The sequence below is a fragment of the Myotis brandtii genome, unplaced genomic scaffold (assembly GCF_000412655.1).
Source record: "Myotis brandtii unplaced genomic scaffold, ASM41265v1 scaffold123, whole genome shotgun sequence".
NCBI lineage: Eukaryota > Metazoa > Chordata > Mammalia > Chiroptera > Vespertilionidae > Myotis > Myotis brandtii.
This window is the reverse complement of record NW_005354291.1, coordinates 6,687,304-6,715,132: the sequence shown is the minus strand read 5'-3', so window position 1 is coordinate 6,715,132 and position 27,829 is coordinate 6,687,304. Positions and strand designations below refer to the sequence as shown.

Sequence of the window (27,829 nt, the reverse complement as noted above, 5' to 3'; positions counted from 1 at the left end):
GCCGCCGGACGTGGCCAGGTGAGAGCGCCGGAGGGAAAAACTTGCTTGAGAACGTGGGGAAATAGCTGAATCGGGAGGCAGTATTTCAGCGCACGGATTTAAACTAGGAATACCTTCCAGGCCCTGAGCCGAGTAGTGTTATGATGAATAACGAAAGGACATCCAGCTGATGCAAACAGATGTTTCTCTTTTCAGACGGTCACGAAGCGTAGTGTGTCCGAGGATCGCACAGTGGGGTGGAGGGCCCAAAGCTTTTATAGGACAAAGAACAAAGAAAAAGTGAGAGAGAGGAAACATCGGGTTGGCTGGGGCCACACAGGCAGCCTTGTGTAGGTCGGGAAGGCCCCGGGTTGGCTTGGCGTGCGGGGATTTGGCGGAAGGGAACGTTGGCATGGCAGGGAGTTCTGCCTTTGTTTGCCGGTGTGCAGTCCCGGCCAGGTAAGGTTCTCGAGGACCTGGACGAGTGCCCTTCTCACTGCCTCGCTGTTCAGTTATCTCGCTTCACTGAAACTACATAACGTGCTTCGTGCAGCCAACGTTCCAACCATAAGAACGACCAAAGCTGTTCACCTTATGTTTGGAATGTGTTGTAGAATTTTTTTTGAGCTTCAATAATCCTTTTATCGCTACACACACGGTCACACATGTAGGGGATCAGAACCACAGATGACCTAAATGACTTACATGCCGAAAAGACTGATAAGGGCTTTGAGAGGAAATCTCTTCGTGCAGCCAACGTTCCAACCATAAGAACGACCAAAGCTGTTCACCTTATGTTTGGAATGTGTTGTAGAATTTTTTTTGAGCTTCAATAATCCTTTTATCGCTACACACACGGTCACACATGTAGGGGATCAGAACCACAGATGACCTAAATGACTTACATGCCGAAAAGACTGATAAGGGCTTTGAGAGGAAATCTTGGACCAGCCCCCCCCCCCCCCCCCCCTTGTCCCTCACTTCCACATCTGAGAGCCTGCTGTTGACCAGCTCATGCTCTAGGTGCTAGAGGGATCGAGGTCAATGGATATGATCTGTGGAGACCTGTAACTCTCTTGGAAGAAGTAAGTTTTGGGGGAAAGATATAAATTGTGACATCTGCTGGAGGAGGAAGGAACATAGTCACCAGATCAAGCAGCTGACCTTTTGTTGACGTTTTTCTTGTCTGACTTGAAAGCTGAGTGCATACAGTCAGGTGGAGCACAGGCAGTGATCGTCGTTCCCATAGGAGAAACCAGCTTGCAAAGAGGAATGGAGTCCCCGCAGGGTGAGTGGTGCGAATAATAAACAGGGTAGATGGAGAGTTGGTTGGTGGACAGATTTTTTTGTTTTTGTGGTTTGTTTGTTGTTGTTAATCCTCACGCGAGGATATTTTTCCATTGATTTTTAGAGAAGGTGGAAGGGAGGGGGAGAGTCGAGAGAAACATCGATGTGAGAGAGACACAACAATTGATTGCCTCCTGCAAGGGGATCGAGCCTGTAACCGAGGTATATGCCTTTCACCGGAATCGGGTCCAGGACCCTTCTGTTCGCAGGCCGGCACTCTGTCCACTGAGCCAAACCGGCTAGGGCTTTTGTGGACAGATTTTTAAGCCTCCTATGGCGTTATGGATTCTTAAGCCTTGTGTGCCCAAGTATTATTGACAGATACCATTTTGTCAAGCACGGTTCTAAACATGCAAATGACTTCCTAATGGGAAGATTTGGTTAATTATGGGAGAGTGAGTATTCATAAAGAATATAAATGAAAACAGACATTTAGAGTGTTTGATGTAGTCTAGAGTCCTAAAGGAGGTGATCTGGAGTTACTCTGAGGAAGAGAACAGTGTAACAGGTAAGAATCACATTGACAGAGGCTTGGAGTGAAGAGAAAACCTAAAGGATTTGAGAAACTGAAGCAGGTTAATTTGGCTGTGTGATGAAAAGGGTGTCTGTGGCATGCAATGAAACTTGCATGGTACAATATAGAATGACAGCCTAAAACCAAATCCAGACTTGAAATCCAGTCATATATTGACTGAAACAGAGTATTTCTGATTTTTTTTTGTTTGCTACCTACCTTAGGCTAATTGTTTTCTTGTTGAGTATGCATTTGTGTTAATTTTTTGGTTTATTAAATTTCAGGATGTGTAAAATGGGTTTTAAGAGAACAGCTAGCTTATTGCCTGTGCAGAGAGGGGAACTCTTGTCACCTGTGCAGGACTGTGAAAAAGAAAGTGACACCTTTGATCTCAGATGTCTGTGGGGCTCCCTTCTCCTTCCCTTTCCCTGTGGTGTGGTTTAAGCTCATTCCGCTGAACAGAATCTGCATGAGGCCCGAAAGCAAAGCATTCTGCATGGCAAGTGTTAAACTTTCACTTCGCCCTGAAGAAAGTGTATCGAGTTGTAAATGCCCTAGAACCTGTTCATTGTCTTACGATTCTAGAACTAGCCCACAATGCTGATGCTCAACTACATGTTTATGCAAAACTTGAATCTCAACCCTTGTTCCTTCACTTGTACTTTCAGGTACCATAGTAGCTTAATAGTAGCTAACACCTTGTCATCTCCTCAGCACTGAAGTCTTTGTCTCTGAAATTAGAATTTCGATGAAATTGTACATATTGGCTATGATCAGATTTCTAGAATTGGATTTCCAAACAGAGGTCAGAAACCTGGTAGGCAGGTCTCTTGAGTTTTCATGGTACTATTTTGTGGCACAGACAAGGGAATATGAGGAGAGAAAAGAAGGGAGAGTTAGTGGAAGAGGCAGGAATTGGGGGCGGGGGAGAGAAGAGAGAACATGTGGAATTAATAGAGAGAAGGCTACAGGAAGTATTTATGTTTCTTTGGGAAAATCAGCATATCAAAGATGTCTAATGAGGTATAATATTAGTTACATAAGTCTTTTAAATTGTAATGATTTAAGGATAAAGAGAAATAGATCTGATGGCATCTGTACCAGTTGTCTTTGTATTATTGGATTGGAAAGAGGGTAATTACATGACTCTTATCCTTACTTTGGTGACATAATTCGTGAAAGAGAAGATATACTATTAATTCCATTATCCCACAATAATAATTTAAAATGCTAATGATTTTATGAATCATACTTCATTATTTTCTTATTTAATTCTTTGTTCTTTTCCCCAAATAGAATATAGGCAAATTTATTTTTTAAAAATAGCCACCCAAGTTCTTACCAAGTTTCTTTGGCACATTTCTTTTATACTGAAGTATTGTGGAAAAGATCAAGACCTCTGCTCCAATTTAGTTTTCTGATGAGTTGTCTTTTGTATATCTGACATATCCCCAGGGGCAAAACATGCATAAAGCATACTCCAGGTAAAAGCAAGCTTGGACATACTGGAGAGGGGGGGGTGGGGAGGGAGGAAGAGGGGACCTTTTGACTCTAAGTACACATAATAGCAATAATGGATGTCGCAAACATAGTGGAAATCAGACACAAAAGAATATATCATATTATTTAATGTATATAAAGTTCAAAGCAGGCCAACAATCTTGGATATTAGAAGTCAAGATAGTTGTTACTCTTATTTGGAGTGGTGATTGAAAGGTGGCATAACAAACCTGATTCATGTTATCTACTGAGTGCTATTATTGGCTTAAATGTGTTCAGTGCTGTTCTTTACTTAAATGTAGCTCATTAAGCTGTGTACTTTTCTGAATGTACTAGTACGTTTTATGTCAACAACAATGCTTACATAAGAAAAGCCTGTGGGCAGAGTTGGGATTACCCAAGAGAAGAGAAGAGTGACAGAACCCTGGGGAATACAGAAACCACAGAGACATACATCCCTATTTCTTTCCTCATTTTCTTCAGGACCCCTTCCAACTTTTTCTATGAAAACATTACATAAAGTAAGGATAACGCTAAGAATAAAATTTCTGTTAGAGAACTGGATTGTTCTTAAAACATTTTTGCATTAAGACTATTTCTAAGTGGACATTTGGATTGAATTTCTTCTTAAATTTTGGAAAAGTTAAAGAGTTGGAAAAAGAACAACTGTCATGAGAAAAACTACCTGGAGTCAGATGATGCTAAATACGGAACAGCAACATTCTTCTAAACTTTCCTAGTGTATTAGATCCTAGTAAATGCACTGTAACTATGTCATCATATCTCTGATGTACTGAAATAATATACTTTGTGAATTATGTGGTTTGAGAAAGGGGGGAAAGGAAAGGAATTCCATACTGACCATCTTTCTTCAAAAAGTTGCTTCTAGAAGTGGGAAAGTCCTCCCAATTAAACAGAAAGGCCGATTAACAAAAAACTAGTACCACAGTGTCTGTTCATCTGCACTGTTGTATGCTTATGTCTCTTTTCCAGAAATGGCAGCAAGTCTTTTGAAGACATCATCTATGTCTCTAAGGACAAAATTGCTCCATCAGACGGGAGTGTCACTTTATAATACATCTCATGGCTTCCATGAGGAGGAAGTAAAAAAAAAACTTCAGCAGTTTCCTGGTGGATCCATTGACCTTCAGAAGGAAGACAATGGCATTGGCATTCTTACTCTGAACAATCCCAGTAAAAGGAATGCCTTCTCAGGTATAGAAAGCTTTCTTAGGCTTGTTAAAAAGTGACACTAGTTTTAACCTGCTATTACATGACTCTTATCCTTACTTTGGTGACATAATTCGTGAAAGTCATGGTACCCTTTGTAGAACATGGAAACAAAACAAAACTATCATATGAACTGGGAACATTTTTACTCATGGTGGAAGTTTTAATGGTTTTCTTTTTTAAAAACCTGGGAATACAGATGCTGATGAAAAGGAAAATATCAAATTAATCTTGATTATTTTTTCCATTGAAATTTATTAACTGCTTACTAACTTCATTTGTTTGTGTTCAGCTAATGTTACTGGGAGACAAAGGAAAGGTGGTTTCAAAGATTTTTAACAACTAAAGAGAAAAACCTATAAATGAAAAAAGAAATTACTATTTAGCTTAAATTTTCCTTTTTGTGAATTGAAATAAGACAGATTTTAAACATGTAATTTCAATCAATGAAAACACTGCACTTGCCTATCTATTTGTTTCTCATTTCCTAACTCGGATACTGGTAAATACCTTCTATTTGCTAGGCAGCACTCTTGGAATATAAAAATTTTATATTTAAGAGACCTGAAGGTTCAGGATACATGTTAATTTGTAATTTTTGGCCAAAACTCAAATTCGAATTGTGCTACCATGATGTTATGCAAAAATCACTAAGCTTTTAAACCAGGGACTGTTATGTATACCTCTTTTGTATGTACATCATAGTACCAACACAATAGGTATTTGACATTCAGTAAATAATTTGTATAATATATGACATAAGAGTCTTGTTTGAAGCCTTATGGCTTCTAAATTATTTCTGTTTCTCCAGTATCTGAGCTGTTTATGATTCCCCCTCCTCTCTCTGGCAGGTGTTATGATGCTACAACTTTTGGAAAAAGTGACTGAATTGGAAAATTGGACAGAGGGGAAAGGTCTCATTGTTCGTGGGGCAAAAAATACATTCTCCTCAGGATCTGATCTGAATGCTGTGAAAGCCCTAGGAACTCCAGAGGCAAGTATATATGAATTGCATACTGGGCTCTACATGTTTACCAGACAGCTATGGCTGAGCTATTTATATTTTACTTATAAGGTTATGATGACAACTACTCTTTAATAGCTTTCCAAGGATCAGAGTTTTTGTTTTGCTTCTTTAAGATTAGGTTGCAATAGTGTGAAGTATTGGGGCACGGGGGGCGGGGGACGGGGAGGAAGAACGAGGAGATTAGCAATAATCAAAGTACATTATTGAATACAGCAAGAACTTGAATTTTAAGTGGAAGCCCCTTAGCATCTCTTGATAAGTAATTTATATGAGGTATACTATAAAGAATCTAACAGCTTTGGTACTTTGGTACATAGCAAGCTTCAACAAATGATAACAATTTAAAGTTTTGCTTTGAATTATTACTCTGATAGAAAAAGAATCCTAATCATCTTCCATTATCAGTCCTCCAAGGAACTTTTCTTGAATTCAGGCTTCCACACATCCCCTAGGCCCCAAACAACAATAACAACAAAAACAAAACATGAGAGAAATGAAAAAGGAAAAAAATGTATTTGTTGCCATTAAATTGTAAATGTAGGCTGTATACTTTTAGAGCAGTGGTTCTCAACCTTCCTAATGCCACAACCCTTTAATACAGTTCCTCATGTTGTGGTGACCCCCAACCATAAAATTATTTTCGTTGCTACTTCATAACTGTAATTTTGCTACTGTTATGAATCGTAATGTAAATATCTGATATGCAGGATGTATTTTCATTGTTACAAATTGAACATAATTAAAGCATAGTGATTAATCACAAAAACAATATGTAATTATATATTCAACTAGAGGCCCGTTGCACGAAGATTGGTGCAATAGGCCTTCTTTCCCCTGGCTGCCAGCACCAGTTTTCTTCTGGCACCCGGGACCCAGACCTTCACTCTGGCCACCGCCTTCCATATTCGCTCTGGACACAGTCTTCACTGCAGCTGGAACCTTCAGTCTTTGCTCCTCGCTCCAGCGGGAGTCTTCAGTCTCCAGCCAGAGCTGCTCCTGTAGCTCCTTCCGCCCCCCACCCTCCCCCTCATAGCTCCTGGGTCCCAGGGGGCCGGCTTGCCTGCGGCCCGGCTTTCCGGCGGCTCCTGGGGTCGCACACGGGGGCCTGGATGGCGGCTCCCGGTGTCCTGCCCTGCCTACAGTGTGCAAATTAGCCGCCATCTTTGTTGGCGGTTAATTTGCATATTGTGCTGATCAGCCAATGGCGATGGTAGCGAAGGTACAGTTAATTACCATGTTTGTCTATTATTAGATAGGATATGTGTTTTCTGATGGTCTTAGGCGACCCCTGTGAAAGGGTCGTTCGCCCCCCAAAGGAGTCGTGACCCACAGGTTGAGAACCGCTGTTTTAGAGGATCTGAGTCTGGGATAATGGATGGGGTATGTTATGTCTCTTCCCCCCATATTACTGGAGTAGAACCCATACTTGTCAGGGGTGTGTGATCTCACTCTCACCTCTAAGTCTTTGCTAATGCCTCATTCAAAGCTGAGCCCCAGGAGACCTAGAACATCAATAAAATCCCAAACTGCATCATTTGCATTTCAGACAGCAATGCCTCAAAGAGTTTTAAATGAAAACCTCATTTAAAAAAAAAGTTAGGTGTATTATTGGCTTTATTTCTTTCTAAACCCTGAAAATATGTTTGTTTTTTAATTCCTATACATTTGCATTATGCCTTTGTGTTTATGGTTATTTTTATTTAAAGGATGGAGTGGCCTTATGTATGTTCATGCAAAACACCTTAACAAGATTGATGAGGTAATGTATTTTTCTTTTTCAAATATGATTTCTAATAAAACAAAAATAGGTTTTTATTATTCTGTGTTGTACCAGTAAAAAATAGCTGATTTTCAAATTATATTTATTCTAATGAACTATTTGTGCCAATGAGGATAGTCATTTAATTAAATGTTAATGAAATATACACAAGTATTTAAAAAAAGAGACATGAGAGATAAAAAGAATTTAAAATATAGTACTTTCCCATAAAGAGATTATATTACTAGCTGTATATATTTAGGTATAGACATGGGAAAGTTAAAATATTGATATCAGAGCAGAATAAAGACATGATCAGGAGAGGACACATAAAGATTACCTAAACAAAATTAGTAGAACGTATAGTGAAGTGGTCCATATCCTGAGGAGAGAAAAAGAGCTACTGATTGGAGAAAAAGAACTACAGGTTGGTGTGGAAGATGGATTCACTTTGCATTTGGGATTATAAACAATGACATGTTTGGGCTGATGAGCTTTCTACTTCTGTATTCCAACTGGAAACAACTTAAAAACTATAATAACTAAGGAAAGTTCCATTTATTTAGTATATTAATGAATTGGACAACACTGTACTTTTGTTGTTCTTTGTATGTGAGAGTCTAAGAAGAACAATGGAATCATAACATTACTATTCTAAAATACTTTTTTCATTGTATTGGCTCCTGTTCACCTCTTTCTATTATATCTGGCTTTGTTTCTTAAATTTTTTTTTTTAAAAAAATATTGTATTGATTTCAGAGAGGAAGGGAGAAAGGAGAGAGAGATAGAAACATCAATGAGAGAGAATCATTGATCAGCTGCCTTCTGCACGCCCACTACTGGGGATTGAGTCTGCATGTGCCCTGGACCAGAATTGAACCTGGGACCCTTCAATGAGTATGCAGGCCAGTGCTCTATCCACTGAGACAAACTGGCTAGGGCTTCAATAATTATTTTTAATTGAGAGAAGTGTATTAAGCAATTTTCAGTTACTGTACTTTACAGCTATGCATTTCAATTAGAACCTACAAAAAAAATCCATACTTTCAAAACATTTTAGATTTACCTTTTATGCTGATACAGCCTTGCACTGCAAAGTGGGTCTTTGCAAACAGGAAGAGATTTGTTTTTACTGGTACTACAGAACCACTTCTTTATACAGGACTTGTCTCTGGATCATCTCAGTGAGTAGTGAAAAGACAGGAACCTTTATAACTACAATTTTGGAGCTCATTCTTCTGTACCACATTTCCTCCCTTTGGATACAGTCCTAACTTTTCCATCTATAACCTGATACCAATAAAAACGAAATAAGGCAATACCACATGGAATTATTCCTGATTGCCAGTAAGTAGTTGAGACGTGCCAGGAGCTGTATATTGTCCAAAATCATCCATTTTTTTGGAGTAAAGTTAGAATCTGACTCTGGTTTTAAAATAAACAATGATTCAGAGAGGTATTTTGATAAACGTATATGGCATTTTGTATGAATTGTATAAATATCTTCAGTATTATACTGATTTGCTCCTCATAATGCACGGAGTATCCTTTGAGATTTGTTTCTTATTTATTATAAACATAGTTCAATAATTTTGTTTCTATTGCATCTCAAGTTTTCAATAATGTTTGTAGATTAATATTGAAATTTAAAATGTTAACATACATTTTTCCTTCAATATACAGACTTCCTTTAATAAGTGTCGCACTGGTTCAAGGTTGGGCATTGGGTGGAGGAGCAGAGGTTACTACGGCATGTGATTTCAGGTAGGATGAAATTGCATTCCTGCTTGCACAGATATAATTAACATAATGCTCAAATTTATTTTTTGTCTGAATATAAATATTTATGTACTCTTAAATAGGAAAATCAGTTAGTGAATATTTATTTTTGTTAATCATTAAAGTAGATAATTTTAGTCAGTTGAGCTCTACTATTACTTTATTACCATGCATTCAAAAAGTTAACGAAACAAGTTGATTTTAAGTAAATCAAATCCATTTCAGCAAAATCCCTGAGAAGAGAAGCCAAAGAAATATATGAAACTTTAAGATTCAAAAGAATAATACAAAGAAAAGAACTTAAAAAAAAAAAAAGGAATGGAGAAAGACTGCTGTAGTCATCCTCTTAACCAATAAAAATAAGTTTTCTGTACTTTAAAGCTATAGCTATACATTTATCTTTACTGTGATTTATAGTGACTGGGTTGATTAGGGAATCAAGTTATTTGGGACCAATAACTCTTCAACCCCTAGAATTCTTCTTAGTATTGGATAGCTATGCTTTATAGGGATGGCATCATAGAACCTAATGCTTTACATGTGCCTAAAACTGTGTTCTCAGTTACCATTCCTAAGACCTATTAGCTTAGCTACAAGGAGAACCAGTACAAATGTTCTTTGATCTGTACAGATTTATACATTTGAGCCTCTATAGAGTGCAAACGTTAGTGTATATATAACATACTTGGAAATAAAATGGAAAAAGCAGTAAAAAGCTGGAGCATTAGAGACAGAAACTTAGTTTCAGTCCCAGTTTGCCACTTTTATTTATTTGACTAAGAACCATACAGTAACGATGGGTGTATCCACGTTTGATTACTTTCCTCATTTCCCCTCCTCCAAGGTGTCACAGGAAATTTTAAACATTGCCAATAATAATTACATTAATAAACAGAAGATACTTATAATATTTTTACTTGCCAAAATAAGGTAGTTTGATATGGTTTTATAAATTGACTCTCCAGTAAGTCTTCAAAATTTCAAGATTTAGGTCTTCCAGTTTTCTATATAGATTAATATTCTTTGCAATAAATGACATTACAGGTGGTATCAGGTAACTGAACATAAACTCTAGAAGTAATCCTGTAAGGTCTATCAGGAAGCAGTTTTATCTTTGGATATATCTTACTGATTGGACATTTTCTTCATAAAGTATGGTTATATTAATTTTTAGATTACTAAAGAGTTTTGTGAAAGGGTACATATTTCTCTCATTGTTAAACTATCTGTGTTCTCTTGTCATTAATATATTTTTTGGTCATATTAACTAGCATGTATTAAATGTGTATCAGTATAGAAACATACCGTAGGTATATGATATGCAATGAGTGGAGGTCAGAGTTTAATCACAACAGGTATTTTTACAAAGATTACCGCAGGGTTTGTTAGAGTTATAAAATATAGTTCAGGAAGGCATACATCACCTTGTAAATGTGGCAAAGGAAAAAAAAACAACACATGGTATATAGATGATGATAAAAATTCTTCTTTAGAAGCAAAGAATTCCAAATATAAATAACTTTTGTTGTTATTTAGATAACTTTTGTTGTCATAAGTTCATCTTCATTATCCCAGCATCTAGGGCTTTAACTAACTTTTATGTTCAGCTGATTCTAAATGTATTCCTGACATAATCCTTTTCTGTATTGTAGGAATAGCTCTTAGCCAACATTTGTTTCAATTCCAGTTGTAATTTAGAACTGTGATATATTGTTTATTTCTGTGAAAAGCTATTTTATAGGATTGTGTTCAATGTTAACAATATTCCTGTCTCTAAGACTATTTAGCATTATTTCTGTAATTTATATTCTGCTCTCTTCATTTTTGACATTGTTTTCTGCAGTACCTCTCTCAAATTTGGGACTAGGTTCAGATTCTTAGGATACTTGTTCTCTCTTCCAATTTAAAAATTTTGTATTGAAAACTATTTTCATGGCTATTTGCCTCTAAAAGCAATTGTTCATAATTAAGGAAAATTTACCCTTTTGGGAATTCACAGCTCTGAAGAGAAAGTTCTCTTTCCCAGTGGTTTAATAAATAGGCTTTTGTGAGAATTCTCTACTGGAATATTTCTTATGATTAAAGGACCAAAGACTAGGAGTCTGTTATTGTTGGTGCAGCTCTGCATTGAACATTTTAGAAAACTAACTTGTAGTCTTTTTTGGTAATGAGTATTTAGAACAATACTTTAAAAAAAATTAAAATTCAGACATGACCTTTGGTCCAAATTAAGGTTTTAACATAGTGAAAGCTTCTCATTGAAGCCTCCATATAAAACTCATAGGCACCATTCCCTAAAAGTCTATTAATAGTGCACAAATATTTAATTGGCAAATATGAAGCCTTTTGCTATGCTCACTAATTTCTTTGTGTTAACTCCCCTTTATGGTTCCACTTTGCTTATTAATCACCCTATTTATAAAAATCCCAAGATTTGGGGAAAATGAATTCCTGCTACAGGAAGTCATTGCTCTCAGTCTCACCCAAGCTGCCGTCAACTTTTCTTACTGGTATCCCTGCTTCCATTCCTGTCTAACTAACTATTGTGTGTGAGGTTCAGAGCACATGAAGTTAAACCTACCTGGGTTTCAATTCTGTGATCTAGCTGCACTGGAGACCTTGAGTGAGGTATTTATTTCATTACCTCAGTTTCCCTGTGTAAGATGAGGATATTTCTATACTACATATGGTTGTTCTGAGGATTATTGACATGAAATTCCATCGACAGCCCGGCTGGTGTGGCTCAGTGGTTAAGTGTCAACCCATGAACCAGGAGGTCACAGTTCAGTTCTCAGTCAGGGCACATGTCTGGGTTGTAGGCTCGACCCCTAGTAGGGGGCATGCAGGGGGCAGCTCATCAATGATTCTCTCTCATCACTGATGTTTCTGTCTCCCTCTCTGAAATAAAAACATAGTTTTAAAAAAAGTTTTTAAAAAGCTCCAGAGACAAATAGTGTGCTATTGTCTGCTAAATAAAGTCTTAACACAGCAACCAGGGTAACCCTCAGATACTTCTCTCTCGAGTAACCTCTAAATAGCTTCACACTTAAAAACCTCAATTCCCATCTAAGGCCTCTAAGCCTACTTCTCCGATTTCTGCTCCCATTACTCTGTTTACTCCATTCCAGCTACAGTAGCCTGTTCCAGAGATACGAAGTTCTACTTCAAGGGCTTTGCACTTGCAAGCCCTCTTCCTGGAACACTTGCCCTGCAGATTTTTTCATTGCTTACTCACTAGGGTAGCTGCTCAAATATTCAGAGGCCTTTTCCATCTAAACTAGCACATCTCCAACACACATATCTTTATTCTCTAGTCTCTTGCCCCATTTTATTGTTTTCCCTTTTTTATTTTAAAGAAAGGGAGAGAAACATTGATGTGAGAACCACCAATTGGTTGCCTCCTGTACACATCCGACTAGCAATCAAATTCACAACCTGGGTGTGTGCCCTGACCAGGAATTGAACCTGCCACCTTTTGATGCACAAGAAGATGCTCCAACCCAGCCACACCGGCCAAGGCCCATTTTATTTTTCTTCATAGCACTTATCACTGCTGACATATCATTCATTGCCTTTCTCTAACAGGAATGTAAACTGGCATTAGTAGTGCTTAGTACATATTTGCTGGGAGACTGGATAGATGCTGGGTTAAACAATTTTTCTTTTCCTAAGAACTATTGACCGGAACCATGCATTTTTTACCCATGGTATCCACCTAACATTTCCAACTCCCATATTTTCACTTAACCTAGGTTTTCTCATTAGGCTACCACTTTACTGATACACTTTGGGCTTTTAGAACTTAACATAAACATTAGATTCTTATTTGCAAAGTAAACGATAAGCAAGCACAACAAAAATGTTGACAGTTTTCAAAGGGAAGTGTTAACTACTGTGTATAAATTGAATTCTATACTTAGCCAGATGTTTTGAACATTGTTTTTAATATATCTATAAAGAGATATGGAGATTTCAGATCAGACCATGAATAGGCAGTACTTTATGATTAAAGTATACATAATTACAATTAAGTTTTTTTTTTCTCTTTTGCAGATTAATGACTAGAGAGAGTGAGATCAGATTTGTTCACAAGGAGATGGGTATAATACCAAGCTGGGGCGGGGCTACCCGACTGGCTGAAATTATTGGCAGTAAACAGGCTCTCAAAGTGTTAAGTGGGGCCCTCAAACTGGACTCAAAACTAGCTTTAAACCTAGGAATGGTCGATGAGGTCTTGCAGTCTTCAGATGAAACTGAGTGTCTAAAAGAGGCACAAGAATGGCTGAATCAGTTTATCAAAGGGCCACCGGAAGTAATCAGAGCTTTGAAAAAAACTGTTTCTTCAGGCAAAGAGCTTTGTTTCCAGGAGGCGTTACAGACCGAAAGAGATCTTGTAGGAACACTTTGGGGTGGACCGGCAAATTTGGAGGCTATTGCTAGGAGAGGAAAATTTTGTAAATAGTTGCTTTTAAATAGGTGTACTACAACTCCAATTTAATGTGTAGAAAAGTTAAATATTAAACATGTCAGTTACTTTGAAGGGTATCACTAGTATTTGGGTTTGTTTTTAATCATTTTTTGAATACCTAAACTCATTGGCATGGCTTTCAGTATACTGTAGTCCCCCCTTACCTGCAGGAAATAGGTTCCTTGACCCCCAGTGGATGCCTGAGACTGGATAGTACTGAATCCTGTGATGCTTACATACCTGTGATAAAATTTAATTTATAAATTAGGCACAATAACTAATAAATAATAATATATATACTATAATAAAAGTTATGTGAATGTGGTCTCTTTTTCAAAATATTTTATTGTACAATACTCACCTTTGCACTATGCGAAGCACTTCATTGCCTCTCTTTGGCATATCCAAATTGCCAGCATCACTGTTCTGGCACTTTGGGACCATTATTAAGTAAAATAAGGTTTTCTTGAACACCAGCACTGGGATCCTGTGATTCTGATAACTGAGATGGCTACTAAGTGACCAACAGGCAGGTGGAGTATACAGTGCAGATATGCTGGACAAAAGGATTCAAATTGGGCAGGATGATCAGGACAGTGTGAGATTTCATCGCACCAAGAACAGTGTGCAATTTAAAACTTATGGTTTATTTCTGGAATTTTCCATTTAATATTTTCAGACTGCAGTTAACTGGTTGGCTGAAAACTCAGAAAGTGAAAGCACAGATTGGGGAGGAAACTAGTGTATTTGGGTACTTACCAAGTAAACCTGCATACTTTTGGCTTAAAAATTATTACCAATTTCCCAGTTCCCTTAATGGTTCTTAGCCTATAACCAAAAACCAGTTTTTAAAAGGAAAAACTACACAAAACCTATTCATGGTGTTATTTTTCGTAAGTCTTTATTCTGTCTTACCTGGAAATAATTTACAAAAATAAAATACTTAATGAAATTTGTGTGCCCTAGAATTTACTCATTTATGTCATAAAATCTAACTTTAGATCAAAACCGCCTAAGACTTCAAAGGACTCAGAAGCATTCTGTAACCTACATTTGCGTTTTACATCAGATTTCTATTTTTTTCTGGAAAAATAGCCTTCTTTTATAACTAAATTTAATAAAAGTATACAACTCAAAGTCATGATTATCTCTCACTAGCAGACTTTAAAAAACATATTAAATTGAAGTAGTCCCAATTCTAACATTGTAAGAGGTAAAAGATTATTTCAAAGAAGTGACAGTTTTTATTTGCTATTTGTAAAATTCAATTCACATTTTAAAATTATTTAAAATAACTTACACATGCTTCATCAACATGATCCTACTGTTTTGAGCTAGGAAAATGTAGTAAGATAAACTTACATTACTTTTTTGCAGAACCAAACTCTGGATTACCAAGTGAACCCAGTATTTCCTACCTTGTCACAGGTTCTACAACATTTTGTGTAAAAGTAGTTTGTGTCTACCAATACTGGTAAGCCTACCATTTAATTCAGATGAGTATCAGACCACTAATGAAGACTGGCAAGAAAAATCTAAAATACGTATGGTCTCTACTACCAGTTATTGAAGAAATTTGTCTCACAGGCTTTAGGTCTATTTCCATATGTATTTATTCCATGCACATTCTCTGCAGATTCTGTTTAAATACTCTCTATGAAAAAAAATCAGACTTTTCTGAGCAGGTGACTCCTTTAAGCTGAATACCAGTAACTGAAACCACGTTTTGATAGACCTTTGGTTACAAGTGTCAAAATGTTAACATCCTCTTTCCAGACTCAAGCAAGAGACAAATGATTTTTGATAAATTCTAGTATTTATTAAATTATAAATTTTGTAACCAAAAAGAAAACGATCAAGAGAAACTTCAAACTACAAGGACTAGACAGCAAAGTCTATGGGAACGCCGTGAATATGTTACAGACAAGATTATGAAACATAAATTAGGTGTTTTCTTTACATTTCCATTTCAGTAACTTTACTATTAAATAGTTTTTGTCTATTTTAAAACCCCAAATTCACATGTATTCTCACATTAATTAAGCTTCCTGTTAAAACTGATACGACATCTCATAGGTGCCAAATTTTAGTAATGGCTTTATGTCAATCCATGCAGGAAAGTAAGACAAAATGCAAAAGATGGGACCATTAATGCACAGATAATACATACACGCCGGCCAAAAGAACGGAATTTTAAAAAACTATAAAATAAACAGACTTCAAGAAAACTGGGTTATTACTAAACAGCTTTCAACTATTAACACCCAAGTTCCTTAAATAAATTTCTCAACAGAGACATGTTAGACTGGACATTTTAATTATAGGTCTATCCTTCCTATACCCCTTCCCACCCCAACTCCCAAAAATGTACTACTAGGGATGAGTATAATGTTATGTGGGCAGAAATTTACAGATAACCATTTTAACCTTGAGCATGGAGCTGAAGACTTTTATTTAAACTTCAGTTACTGTGCATTGTCCATCAGGCCTTCTAGATCTGACACTGGCACTCACTGTTCCACCCCCTGCTAGTGATCCATCAGTTATTGATTGATCTGATTGATCAGATACTGTCTGGTTTGCATTAGGAACCAAAAGTCTCTGTTGGGTCAAGGAGTGTTGTGCAATAAGCGCTGACACATCCTCACTATCACTACTGGCATCTGATTCAGTTTCTTCAATGGAGGTGTCTGGTGCCGGTACCCTGCCTGAGGATGGTAATTCGCGATCTTCTTCTCCTTCCCCCCTATGACTCCTTTCAGCCAGGCTGTCTCCACCGAGTTGTAAATGAGCAAAAGAGTCTTCCAGAGAAGTGCTTGCATCAGGGGATGGTGTCACAGGGCTCGTTAACTGACCATCTACTGACGTCAGGGGCCTCACAGACGAAGACACTAGAGGCTGAACTGAAGCTCCACTCTGTGCCGATACACTGTCCGCTCCATCAGCAGAGCTCTCTCTTGCTAGGTTTACGGTATTAGCATCACAGTCCAGCCTAAGTCCGGCTACTCCCTTCTTTGGTATATCTATTATGTCCCGCTTCATCTTCCTGCGACGTCCATGTTCATTTCGCCTATATTGAACCATATTTTCAAGATCAGCAACATACAGAAACCCGGCAATTAACATTTCAGTGCTCTTTTTACCTTTGGAAAAAGCATCTTCCAGCTCCCTACTCGTGCGTTCATCATACTGCCACCACCCGTTTCTTCCTTCATAATACCATGCGTATTCACCATTTCCTCTACTTGCTGCCTTGAGTTCTTCTGGTGACAATAAGGTTGGCTTGTCAAGGAAATCCTCGGGAATTTCTTGTCGACACAGGGCACATCGCTTTCCAAGCCATGAAGCTCCCTTTACACATAGATAGCAGAAAACATGCTTACAAGGCAGACTGACTGGGTGAACACATGTTTGCAGACAAATGGCACATTCAGGGACAGTTAGAGAAGGTGCAGTATTAGCACAGGATTCATTCGCTTTCCTGTTCGTAGGAAGCATGTTTACTGAGTGATCAATTTCACCACAGCCAGCCATCCTAAGAAAACGAAAGAAAATACATATATTAAAATCAGGTTTTAACTCTTAAATCAACAATTCAGAAAAAACTTATTAAACACCTATTATATGCAAACCACATACTAGACAATGAATAGGGATACAAAAGTGAAAATACAGGAAAAAACTCTAACGTATAGAAAAACCTTTTTGGTTTGTATGTCATTGATTTTTACTTGGGCGTGCGGGGCGGCGGAATAAGGCATACAAATGTTAAGTCAAAAGTAAAAAAATACAAGTAAGGTATAGATTGGTTTTAAATAAATATACCATTTCTATTCAGTCATAGACCTTGTAAGATAGAACTACGTGCAGAGATTTTAAAATGCACAGTCCACTCTACACTGACTTTGACAATCAGTCTGGAAAGTAGAGAAACCAAATGGCTGAAAGTAATTCAGATGATGATCACAGAAAGTGATGGTGTTGTAACCTTTTAGTTACTAAGTGTCAATTTTGCAAATAGTACCATATGACAATACACTTTTGGTACTTGACAAGTATACCATATGAAATTAAGACTAAAGCTGAAATCCCAGAAATTCCTTATCCCTGCGGTAAATCTGAAAACACTGGTTAAACTGCATTCCCTCTCTGTGAAACAACTCTTTTAATGACCTCTTTTTGTTGTGACCTTTTTCTAAGCTATGTGCTCTTCTTGCTGTACTCTTTCAAGATGACCTCATCTATTCTCAGGGCTTCAACTGTTACCTGTATACAAATGATTCACAATTGACATCACCAGCCCAGATCTCTTTTCAGCCCTAGCCCTAATCGCCTATTTTAGATCTCTCCGTGGATGCCTTGAAGGCACAAAAACTATTCAAGATCTGCTTCCTCCTTATTTACTCCTTAAAAGCCCCCCTACCCCCGTGACACCGCTAACCATCTGCTTTTTCAAGCTAGAAATCCAGAACTGAAACTGCCCTTCTCTTATCCTTCTCCCATCCAAAACATAAGTCTTATCAATTTTATCTCCTAAATATTTCCTGAATCATCTACTATCCATCTCTACACTTCCCTAGCCACCAAGTAAACTGTTTAATTATTGTATATGCCTTTTAATTTGTTAAACCATATCTCTTGTTGATTTTACAGTAAAGACCAGGATCTATATGCCCTGTATGGTCTGGCCCCCACCTCATCTCACATGTAAGTTCCCCTGGATCAGCCTTCTAGATACACTAGCCAATATGAAGTAAAGAAACAAAAAAATGGCTGAAAGTAATTCAGATGACAAGTAGGTCAGATGACTTTGAAACCTTGACATAGTCTAATTCCTTGACAGCTGGCACCTAGACCAGTGGTCGGCAAACTCAATAGTCAACAGAGCCAAATATCAACAGTACAACGACTGAAATTTCTTTTGAGAGCCAAATTTTTTAAACTTAAACTATATAGGTAGGTACATTGTTATTAACTTAATTAGGGTATTCCTAAGCTGGCCTTTGCTAAAAACGTCCTCAATCTGATTGAGGTACGTTCGCTGAGGTCGACCCCTTCCAACTCTCCCATCCACACTCGTCTTGTATATTTGTTTCGTCTATCTCCTTTCCGAAAACCGACTTCTGCACATAGGCCACGAAGTTTCAATCGCACTGTACGTGCGTGCGTGCCCGCATGTGGTATTTTGTGGAAGAGCCACACTCAAGGGGCCAAAGAGCCGCATGTGGCTCGCGAGCCGCGGTTTACCGACCACTGACCTAGACTATCTGAGCTACAGGATTAAAAATATATAGACAGATAACATATGAATGTGGAATAGAATTAAATAAATGAATAGAATTAAATAAAATATATATTTGCCCTAATTGTAAAGAAAAATGCTTACTGGTTTCAATATATATACATATATAGAGAGAGATTTTAGAGAACGGAGAGGGAAAGAGAGAGAAACATCAATGATGAGAGACAGTCATTGATCGGCTGTCTCCTGCACGCCCCCAACTGGGGATCAAGCCCACAACCTGGGCACATGTCCTTGACCAGAATTGAACCCAAAACCCTTCAGTCCACAGGCTGATGACGCTCTATCCACTGAGCCAAACCAGCTAGAGTTGGTTTCACTTTTTATGAAATTCTCAACACTAAGAATGATATGGTCACACTTTTAATGAGTATACATAATCAAGGCATCATATTGGAAAAGACTAAATGATAGAAAATAACAAACTGGGGATTCCAGTGAATTCTCTCTGAATTAAAATGCAATAATGCACAATAATTAAAAATTCAGTTCAGTGAAACAAGTTTTTAGTAACTAGTGTTTTATAACCCAGTAAGTCCCTCTTATTTATAAAAGCTGATACTGTGTACCTAACTTGGTTATTTAAGTAAACAAGTTGCTATGTAAAAAGAAAGAAGAACCTAGAAGAAACTGTACCTCTTTATAGTTTTTTAGCCTTCTAAGAGCAAATTCTGTCTTCAGTTTCACTTTTTAAGGAAGATTTTCCTCTATGAGATTTTGGGAAATCTACATTAGCAATAATTTAATGTAAATAAGATTGCTAACTCAATAAAACATCTAAAAAATCAATACAAAACGCTCATATTATATTAACTGGAAATTATAGATATTTGATTCATTGCATTTTACACCAGTACACTTAATTTACTGTAGCTTTGGAAAAACGATGATGCCATACTTACATTTCTATTACAGATCTCACAGATGCTGGTCACAAAAATAAAACATCATTTTCACATCCATTAGCCAGTTTGTAGTATTTTCTCTTCAAGGCTGGTTCATCCTGTGCTGCAAAAGAAAAATTTTAAACATCAAGTTCTCTACAGACTAATTAAGATCACCAAATTTTTTAAAAAAAATACATTTCTTTATTGATTTCAGAGAGGAAGGAAGAGGGAGAGAGAGAGAGAGATAGAAACATCAGTGATGAGAGAGAATCATCAATCGGCTACCTCCTGCACATCCCCCATTGGGGATCGAGCCCGCAATCCAGGCGTGTGCCCTTGGCCGGAATCGAACCTGGGACCCTTCAGTCCGCAGGCCGACGTTCTATCCACTGAGCCAAACCGGCTAGAAGAGCAAGATCACCAAATTTATTAAATTTTGCATGATCCTTTCATTTAACATACTTCAGTGGCAAATTTTATCTTACAGGTGGAAAAATTTCAAGACAATGATGCCTGCTTTCACCACTGCTATTCAACATTATACTAGAATTGAAAAGACATTAAAAGGCATACAAATTGCTAATAAAGAAGTTAATTTCCCTATTTGCAGAGACAGTAAAACTATTTCTGTTCTCTATATTGAAAAATCTCAAAGAATCCACAAGAAAGCTACTAGAGCTAGTAAACAAATACAGCAGCAGGTTGCAAGTTCAGAGCACAAAAAAAGCCAGTTTTGTTTCTATATCTAGCAGTCAACAATCCAAAAAGGAATTCAAGAAAGCAATTCTATTTACAGTAGTATCTAAAAGAATGAAATACTGAGGAATCCACTTCACCAAGGAGATGAAAGACTTATACAAAGAAAACTATAAAACACTGCTGGGAGAAATTAAAAAGCTAAATAAATGGACAGACAACCTGTATTCATGAATTGGAAGACCACACTACAGATGAATTGGATGACAACACTACACAAAATGATGTACAGATTCAACATAATTCTTATAAAAATTCCAACAACGTTTTCTGCGGAAATGGAAAAGGCAATCCTTAAATTCAAATGGAATTATGAGGGGCCCTAATTACCAAAACAATCTTGAAAAAGAAGAACAAAGCTGGAGAACTCACATTTCTGGATTTCAAAACTTACTACAAAGCTACAGTAATCAAGACAATGTGGGTATTGGCCTAACAATAGACAAATGCAATAAAAGAGTCCAGAAATAAACCCATATATCTATGGCCAATTGATTTTCAAAAAGGGTGCCAAGTCCATTCAGTGGGGAAAAAAAATAGTCTCTTCAACAACTGAATTTCCACATGCAAAAAAATTAAATCAGACCCCCACTTCACACCATATACAAAATTAACTCAAAATGGATCAATAACCCTAATGCAAGAGGTAAAACCACACAACTCTTAGTAGAAAACATCAGGGTAAATCTCCATAATCTTGGATTTGGCAATGGATTCCTAGCTACGACACCAAAAGCATGAGTAACAAAATTAAAAATAGATAAATTGGACTTCATCAGAATTAAAACTTGGGGGCATCAAAAGACATTGTCAAACAAGTAAAATGACAATTTAGAGAATGGGAGACAATTTTTATCAATCACCTCTCTGAAAAGGGCTTAATCTCCAGAATATAAAAAGAACTTCTACAACTTAACAACAAAAAGACCCCCCCCCCCAAATAATTTAAAAATGGGCAAAAGAAAGACTCTTTTCAAAGATTTATAAATGGCCAATAAGTACAGGAAAAGGTGCTCAACATTATTAGTCATTAGAAATATAAATGAAAATCATAATTATATGCCATTCCACATCTACTTGGATGGCTACAATTTAAACAAACAAACATATGTAACAAGCATTGGTGAGGATGGAGAAATTGGAACCCTCGTACACTGTTGATGGGAATGAAAAATAATACAGCCACTGTGGAAAAGTTTGGTGGTTCCTCAAAAAAGTTAAACATAAGATCGCCATGCAATTCCACTCCTAGGTATATATCCAAAGGAACTAAAAACAGGGACTCAGATACTTGTACATCAATGTTCACTGCAGAACTATTCACAAAAGTAAAAAAACAAAACAAAACAAAACAAAAAACACCAAAAACCAAAATGGTGGGCACAACACAAGTGCCCAATAACAGAAGAATGGATAAACAATATGGCATATCAATACAATGGAGTATTATTCAACTATAGAAAGAAATAAGGTTCTGACCAATGCTACAACATTGATGAGCCTTGAAAACATTATGCTAAGTGAAATAGGCCAGACACAAAAGGACAAATGTATGATCTACTTATATGGAATATTAAAAATAGGCAAATTCAGAGACAGAAAGTAGATTAGCAATTACCAGGGGCCAGAAAGAAGGGTAGAGTTTCTGTTTAAGATGATGAAAATGTATTCTATAGCCATTACCTTCTTCAAGGAAGTAGTGTATGCAAAAACAAGCTCATCACAGTAAGACCTCCTGCTATTTATATGCATGTTCAGGTTTACAACCATTAAGCCAACCTTCTCAAGGTGCCTCTTGTCCAGACAATCCAGAAGCACTAACCAAACATCACCTCAGTCATCAGTCCCTTTCTTCACATTTAATATTTCCTCCTTCCACTTCACCAAGCATCATGACATAGAACTATCTCACTTCAAAATCTGGTATTTTAGTGTTTAAAAGACAAATGTTTTAAACATGATATATGTCCTTAAAATACAAGTCATCTTATCCCACCAATTTAACAAAACAATGTTTCAAAACTAGAGAATTTTCTAAAGTAACTGACTAAAAAGGGTTTCTAAATAACGTTTTTGTTTTACTTTGACTTTAGAACTTAGTCTTTACATGATATGACTACAGTCCTGATTCTCCCTCCACCCCATCCTTTTTCTTTACCATCTACAGCTTCAAGTTGCCTACACTTCAAGGGCACACATAAGACTCCATTCACGTCCCTCCTGCAGCCTACTCAAAAGAGAAACTGCCCATTTTCACACATAAGACAGGAGGAAACATTCTACTATTCAAACAGCATTACTCACTATTGGTTATCCTCTTCAAGCTTAACTCCTGACACATCACTGTGAATCTATTTAAATATCCCTGAGAATGAATCATCCAACACCTAACTCAGAGGTTTTTAAACTTGCCACACTGAGGCTGCTTGTTAAAAATATGCATTCTCTGGCCCTAACCCTCGAGATTCTAGGCCAATAGACATGGATGAAACCCAGGAATCTCACTTCAAGTTGCTACTGATGCAAGTAATGCTTCAAACACAATATGAGAAACAGTGTCCTCAGTTTTTAGTTCCTAAAATCCTAAATTCAAAGGACTTCACCCCCTTCCTCCAGAAACAAAATATGATGGCCACATTTGGAATCAGATGCCACCTAAAACTGCTGCCTCTCTAAATCTTAACCTCATTCTCAGACCACAAACTCTGGTCCTCTGGCTCACTTACTCATTCCCACACCTGCTCATTACTTTCACGGGGACTTCCAGTCTCTTAACCATCACCTTTCCTTTAACCAATTCCCATTCTCATTTTCTTTCCTGTCGAATCTGGAGCCCAAGCATTTTAACTTAACAGTACCCTTGGTTCCCTCCTATCTGTCTCCCATCTATACATATGCCACAAACTCCTATCCCTGTGTAAATCTTAACAATGTGACATCTCAGCTTCCATGCCTTAACCAATGAGTGCTAATGGAGAAAACGAAAAATTCTTTTTCTCACCCACACTCCAACCAACCACACCAAATTTGGTCAACTTTTACACCTAACTCCTTTGTAATCGATCTCTACTCTCTTGCCATAGCTAATTCCCTAGTCTAGGTATGTATCATCTCATCTAGATTACTGTACAGCCTGATTATCTTGCTTCAGTATCACCCCTCAAAATAGCCAGTTTTGTGCTTATCAAAAGATACTGACAATGAATTCTCCAGAATGCAGATAAAAATCCACGAATAAAACCAATTTTAATAAATCTTGCAAGCTACAGTAACTTTTCCAATTTTTATATCCTATGGATAATTTTCACAGTAGACTCTAAATGGACAGTAACAACTGGGGGAAGGAAAATGAACAAAAACCCATATAGTAATCCAGATATTAGCTATGCAAACTGTGATCCCCAACCAGTATCAGTATTACCTGGGTACCTTACAAATGAAAAGTATGGATCCAGGTGATTCATATGCATATTAAAGTTTGGAAGCACTATTAGACCCACATCATTGGATGCTCAAAACAACCCTGGGAGATATGACTATACCCAATTAGAAATGATGAAACCCAATTTCACAAGGATTTGATAATCAATACTGGGTGATGGGATTCAAACTCAAGTATCTTAAAAAATTTTTTTTTCTTCAATGTACTGTATTTCAGAGAAAAGGCCTAAAAATTCAAATTTTCTATTAGCCATATTAAGAATTAAAAAAAACAGTAAAATTAATTTAAAAGTATATTTTATTTAGCCTAAAATATTCAAAACATTACCATTTCCACATATGTTCAGTATAAAGAAATTATTAAAGTGGAATTTTACATTCTTATATGTGTGTGTATATACTCTTTCAAATCCAGTGTTTTTTAAACTTACATAGCACAACTCCATTCAGACTAGCCAGCCACAGATCAAGTGCTCAATAGCTCCATGTGGCTAGTGGCTACCATAGTGGACAGTTCAGGTTTAGAATGTTTTGTATGTTAACAATTATTTTTTAACACAAAACTGGCTATTTACTACAAGACTCTCTAAATACAGAAAATGAACTCCATGTTACTTTTCGCTCATCCTTGCTGGCACAGATAAAAAGAAAATTTGCAAATTCTATTGAGATAAAAAATTGAGAGATTTAGGTGGTCCCAATTCTGCCAAACTGACCCATTAACTCTAGCCTCTGCAAACAGGTACAAAATAGGGCATGGAATGTTAACATTTAGAAGGACATGTGAAATAGCCCTCAGAAATCATCTACATTTGAAATCAAAGATTTTTTTCTTAAATGGGGAGAGGCTTTTACTTTCAACCCAAAATCCAAAAATAGTGTAGTGTAATTCTAACTACAGGCCTGAAATAATTTGGCAAGCATAAGTAATTCAAACATACATACTAGTAAGTCCTGCTGCAATGGGTGATTTGTAAATTATACACCAAACTCAATACAATTTGTGAATCACTATAGTAAACTTTACCCAAAATCTTAACATGCAAATATCAATTAGTTAATACATTAATATTCCTTCTCTAGAAAGATAACATAAAAAGCATGAGAAAAGACTTAAAACTAAATTAAGATATTTCCCTCCCTTAACAATTCTGGAGGGGAAAAGAAAAGTGAGAAACTATACTGAAAATATATATGAAGGAGTTTAGAAATCATCAGTGACTTGACATAATTCACCCACTCAACTAATTAAATAAGAATAACCGAAAAAAGAAGTAATATTGTGTTATTTATATCTTATGGCCACTCAACAAATTCACACTCCTATTATTTACATATACTGTTATTTTTTCTGAAAATATCTAGTATTATAATTCCACTTTTCAAGTGAGTCATAAGGTGAAAACAAAAAAAAAGTTTATTTTTCAGATAGTAGATTCAAATGAATATCTTTTTAAAGAACCAAAGAAAAAGATAAGCATACACTAGTAACAGTTAAAATATCAAATTACAGATTTGAAGAATTCCTGTATTTTCTAATTAAACATTTTCTAATGTTTAATAAAATAGTTTTTACTCTTTGTTTTTTTTTGTTTTGTTTTGTTTTGTTTTGTTTTTTACAGAGAGGAAGGGAGAGAGATAGAGAGTTAGAAACATCGATGAGAGAGAAACATCAATCAGCTGCCTCCTGTACATCTCCTACTGGGGATGTGCCCACAACCAAGGTACATGCCCTTGACCGGAATTGAACCTGGGACCTTTCAGTACGCAGGCCGACGCTCTATCCACTCAGCCAAACCGGTTTCGGCTTTTACTCTTTGTTTATTCAAAATATATAAAACAGGAAAATATTTTATATAAAATCTATCAAAGACAGAAAAGAAAAATACTTCAAACCTTCCAATTTTTGTTATACAAACTAAAAAAAAAGCAAGGACCAGTAAAAGGAGGACTAGAGATAGGCTGTAATTTACCATATACATCTTTGGATTTCTTAAGAGTCCCAAACTGAGATGTCACCAAATGCCCTAATGTTTCCATTTTTAGCTTTCCCTCTCACCCCCCATTAAAACTCAACTTACAGAAAGCACAGGTCATACCGAGAAACTTGAAAACTCTTTTCCACTACATGGGGGTCTAATACTTTATTTTAAAGAATTATTTCCCTTATTGTATAGCACTTCCTTTAAAAAACATTACTGGATGGCTACCTATAGCCTTCACAATCTTCATACTCAAGCATTAAACCTTTACATTTCCATTCCAAAATGCGGTTGGCTCTGCATTTTCACAAAACATGAAATGTAAATGTGAACAAATATTGTCTTTTAATCATATCAAACAAGAACTTCATAGCCTACAATTATTTTTTAAATAAGAAAGGCTCTGCCACTAATGATCTGTGCGACCTTGGTCATGTCATAACTCCCATGTCTTGGTTATTTCACCCTACTCTATACTTCTGTAATTCTAAATACTTTAATTAACATTCACTTAACAGCAGGTTTTGTTTTAATTAACCGAAAAGGTAATAAGCCAGGAACTAAATAGTCCATAAATAAGCACACGTGGTTGCAGCAGAATGTTAACAAGATGGTTTTCATACCCACAGAGATTGCTCTTAATTCAGCCTGTTGTTTCGCAAATTCAGGTTCCTTAGGCACAATCAGAAGCCAGGCAAGAGAATGGAAAAGGTTCAGGACCTACTGTTACTACACGGGAGGAAAGAAAGCACTGAAATATCCAACTGACAGCATGTCAGGTGCTTCATGCTAGTAAATGGCTAATACATAATATTATCTAAACAGGTAAATATCATGAAAAGAAAAGATTTAATACTATCATTTTTTTTCTAACGAGTTAGGAAATCATTTTTGAATCATTAAAAAATACCTGCGCCATTCTTCTGACAATTCAAGTTGGTGGACACTGACAAAATTTTACCAGTTGAAACATGTCTCCATTTCTTTATTCCTTCCTCTCGTCTAATGACCAGCTCTTTAGAAATATAATTTTCCTGATGGTTATAATACTACCAAGATTTTAACAATCAGTAAGTAACAAAACCTGCAACGGTTTACCATTGTTTTCATTTTGGCCACAAATTAGTGGCCCATTTGAAACATAAATTCTAAATCAAAGATTGGGCTTAACAAAATGCTCCAATTTCAGATATACAAGGCTAAAACAAACACATCCAAAACCTGTTTCTAGAGTGACGTTCACTCTCTCTCTTTAAAATGAGATTTACTTGACCTATTTCCATGTGTTTTTAGAACACCCAGGTACTCATCACAAACATTTGCTGGTCATAAAAACACCAAAACCAGCATCATGAGCCCTATTTGTGCGGGTCGTTTTCTTCATGTGCCTTACATACCACGTCTCTAAAAAAAATCTAAATATAGACTCACTTTTAAAAAGAGTCTTAAGTCTTCCAAATTCTGTAATGATATTCTACTTTTCAATGCCAGTTTATACTTTTGCATCCTGTTTAAAAAGTAAACACATCGGGATTGGGGGTGGGGGGGCAACTGAAATGTCCATCACGCAAAGAGACTCACAGTTTTCTAACACTTCTTGGCTTTCTTCTCCCCTCCATTCCGGGGTCAGTATTACAAAAACATTACGTAAACAAAACGTGCGGGCTTCTGAAAACTTGCTCAATAATGCTCACTAAAATGCCAGCTAGGGAAAAGAAATAAAAACATCTACGGAAACGGATACCGAGGGGGGAGGGAAGAGGATCCCATGGCCAGAATGTGTGTGCAAACTCAAAGCAATGGTGCAGCCGGCCCGCAGGCACCTCTGGAAGATAAACAGCGACAACAATGGGGGGCC

The 27,829-nt window shown here is 36.8% G+C and overlaps 2 protein-coding genes across 6 annotated transcripts; one reads left to right on the top strand and one right to left on the bottom strand.

Moving 5' to 3' along the window:
- On the top strand, positions 1-21,480 carry ECHDC1 (ethylmalonyl-CoA decarboxylase 1). Of its 4 annotated transcripts, none has more exons than XM_005858964.2 (7): positions 2-18; positions 1,178-1,267; positions 4,334-4,555; positions 5,422-5,564; positions 7,304-7,356; positions 9,040-9,120; positions 13,189-14,559. In XM_005858964.2, exons 2-7 carry the CDS (start codon positions 1,252-1,254, stop codon positions 13,595-13,597), a joined length of 924 nt encoding a protein of 307 aa, XP_005859026.1. In that variant the 5' UTR covers positions 2-18; positions 1,178-1,251; the 3' UTR covers positions 13,598-14,559. The 4 variants fall into 4 exon arrangements, with proteins under 4 accessions (XP_014389261.1, XP_005859026.1, XP_014389262.1 ...); XM_014533776.1 differs by lacking the exons at positions 2-18; positions 13,189-14,559 and adding exons at positions 18,257-18,310; positions 20,280-21,480 and having other exon boundaries at positions 734-1,267; XM_014533774.1 differs by lacking the exon at positions 2-18 and adding an exon at positions 734-846.
- RNF146 (ring finger protein 146) lies at positions 15,201-27,821 on the bottom strand. Of its 2 annotated transcripts, XM_014533773.1 has the most exons (4): positions 27,403-27,821; positions 26,595-26,700; positions 19,808-19,913; positions 15,201-17,138 (listed from the first exon to the last, which is right to left on the bottom strand). In XM_014533773.1, coding segments are annotated over exons 3-4 (1,083 nt in total). In that variant the 5' UTR covers positions 19,810-19,913; positions 26,595-26,700; positions 27,403-27,821; the 3' UTR covers positions 15,201-16,057. The 2 variants fall into 2 exon arrangements, with proteins under 2 accessions (XP_014389259.1, XP_005859028.1); XM_005858966.2 differs by lacking the exon at positions 27,403-27,821 and having other exon boundaries at positions 26,595-26,812.
- Between the last annotated feature and the right edge of the window lie 8 nt (positions 27,822-27,829).

Coding starts and splice junctions, on each gene's coding strand:
- ECHDC1 (XM_005858964.2), top strand. Junction 5,565..7,303: donor AAGCCCTAGGAACTCCAGAG/GCAAGTATATAT, acceptor TTTTATTTAAAG/GATGGAGTGGCCTTATGTAT. Junction 9,121..13,188: donor ACTACGGCATGTGATTTCAG/GTAGGATGAAAT, acceptor TCTCTTTTGCAG/ATTAATGACTAGAGAGAGTG.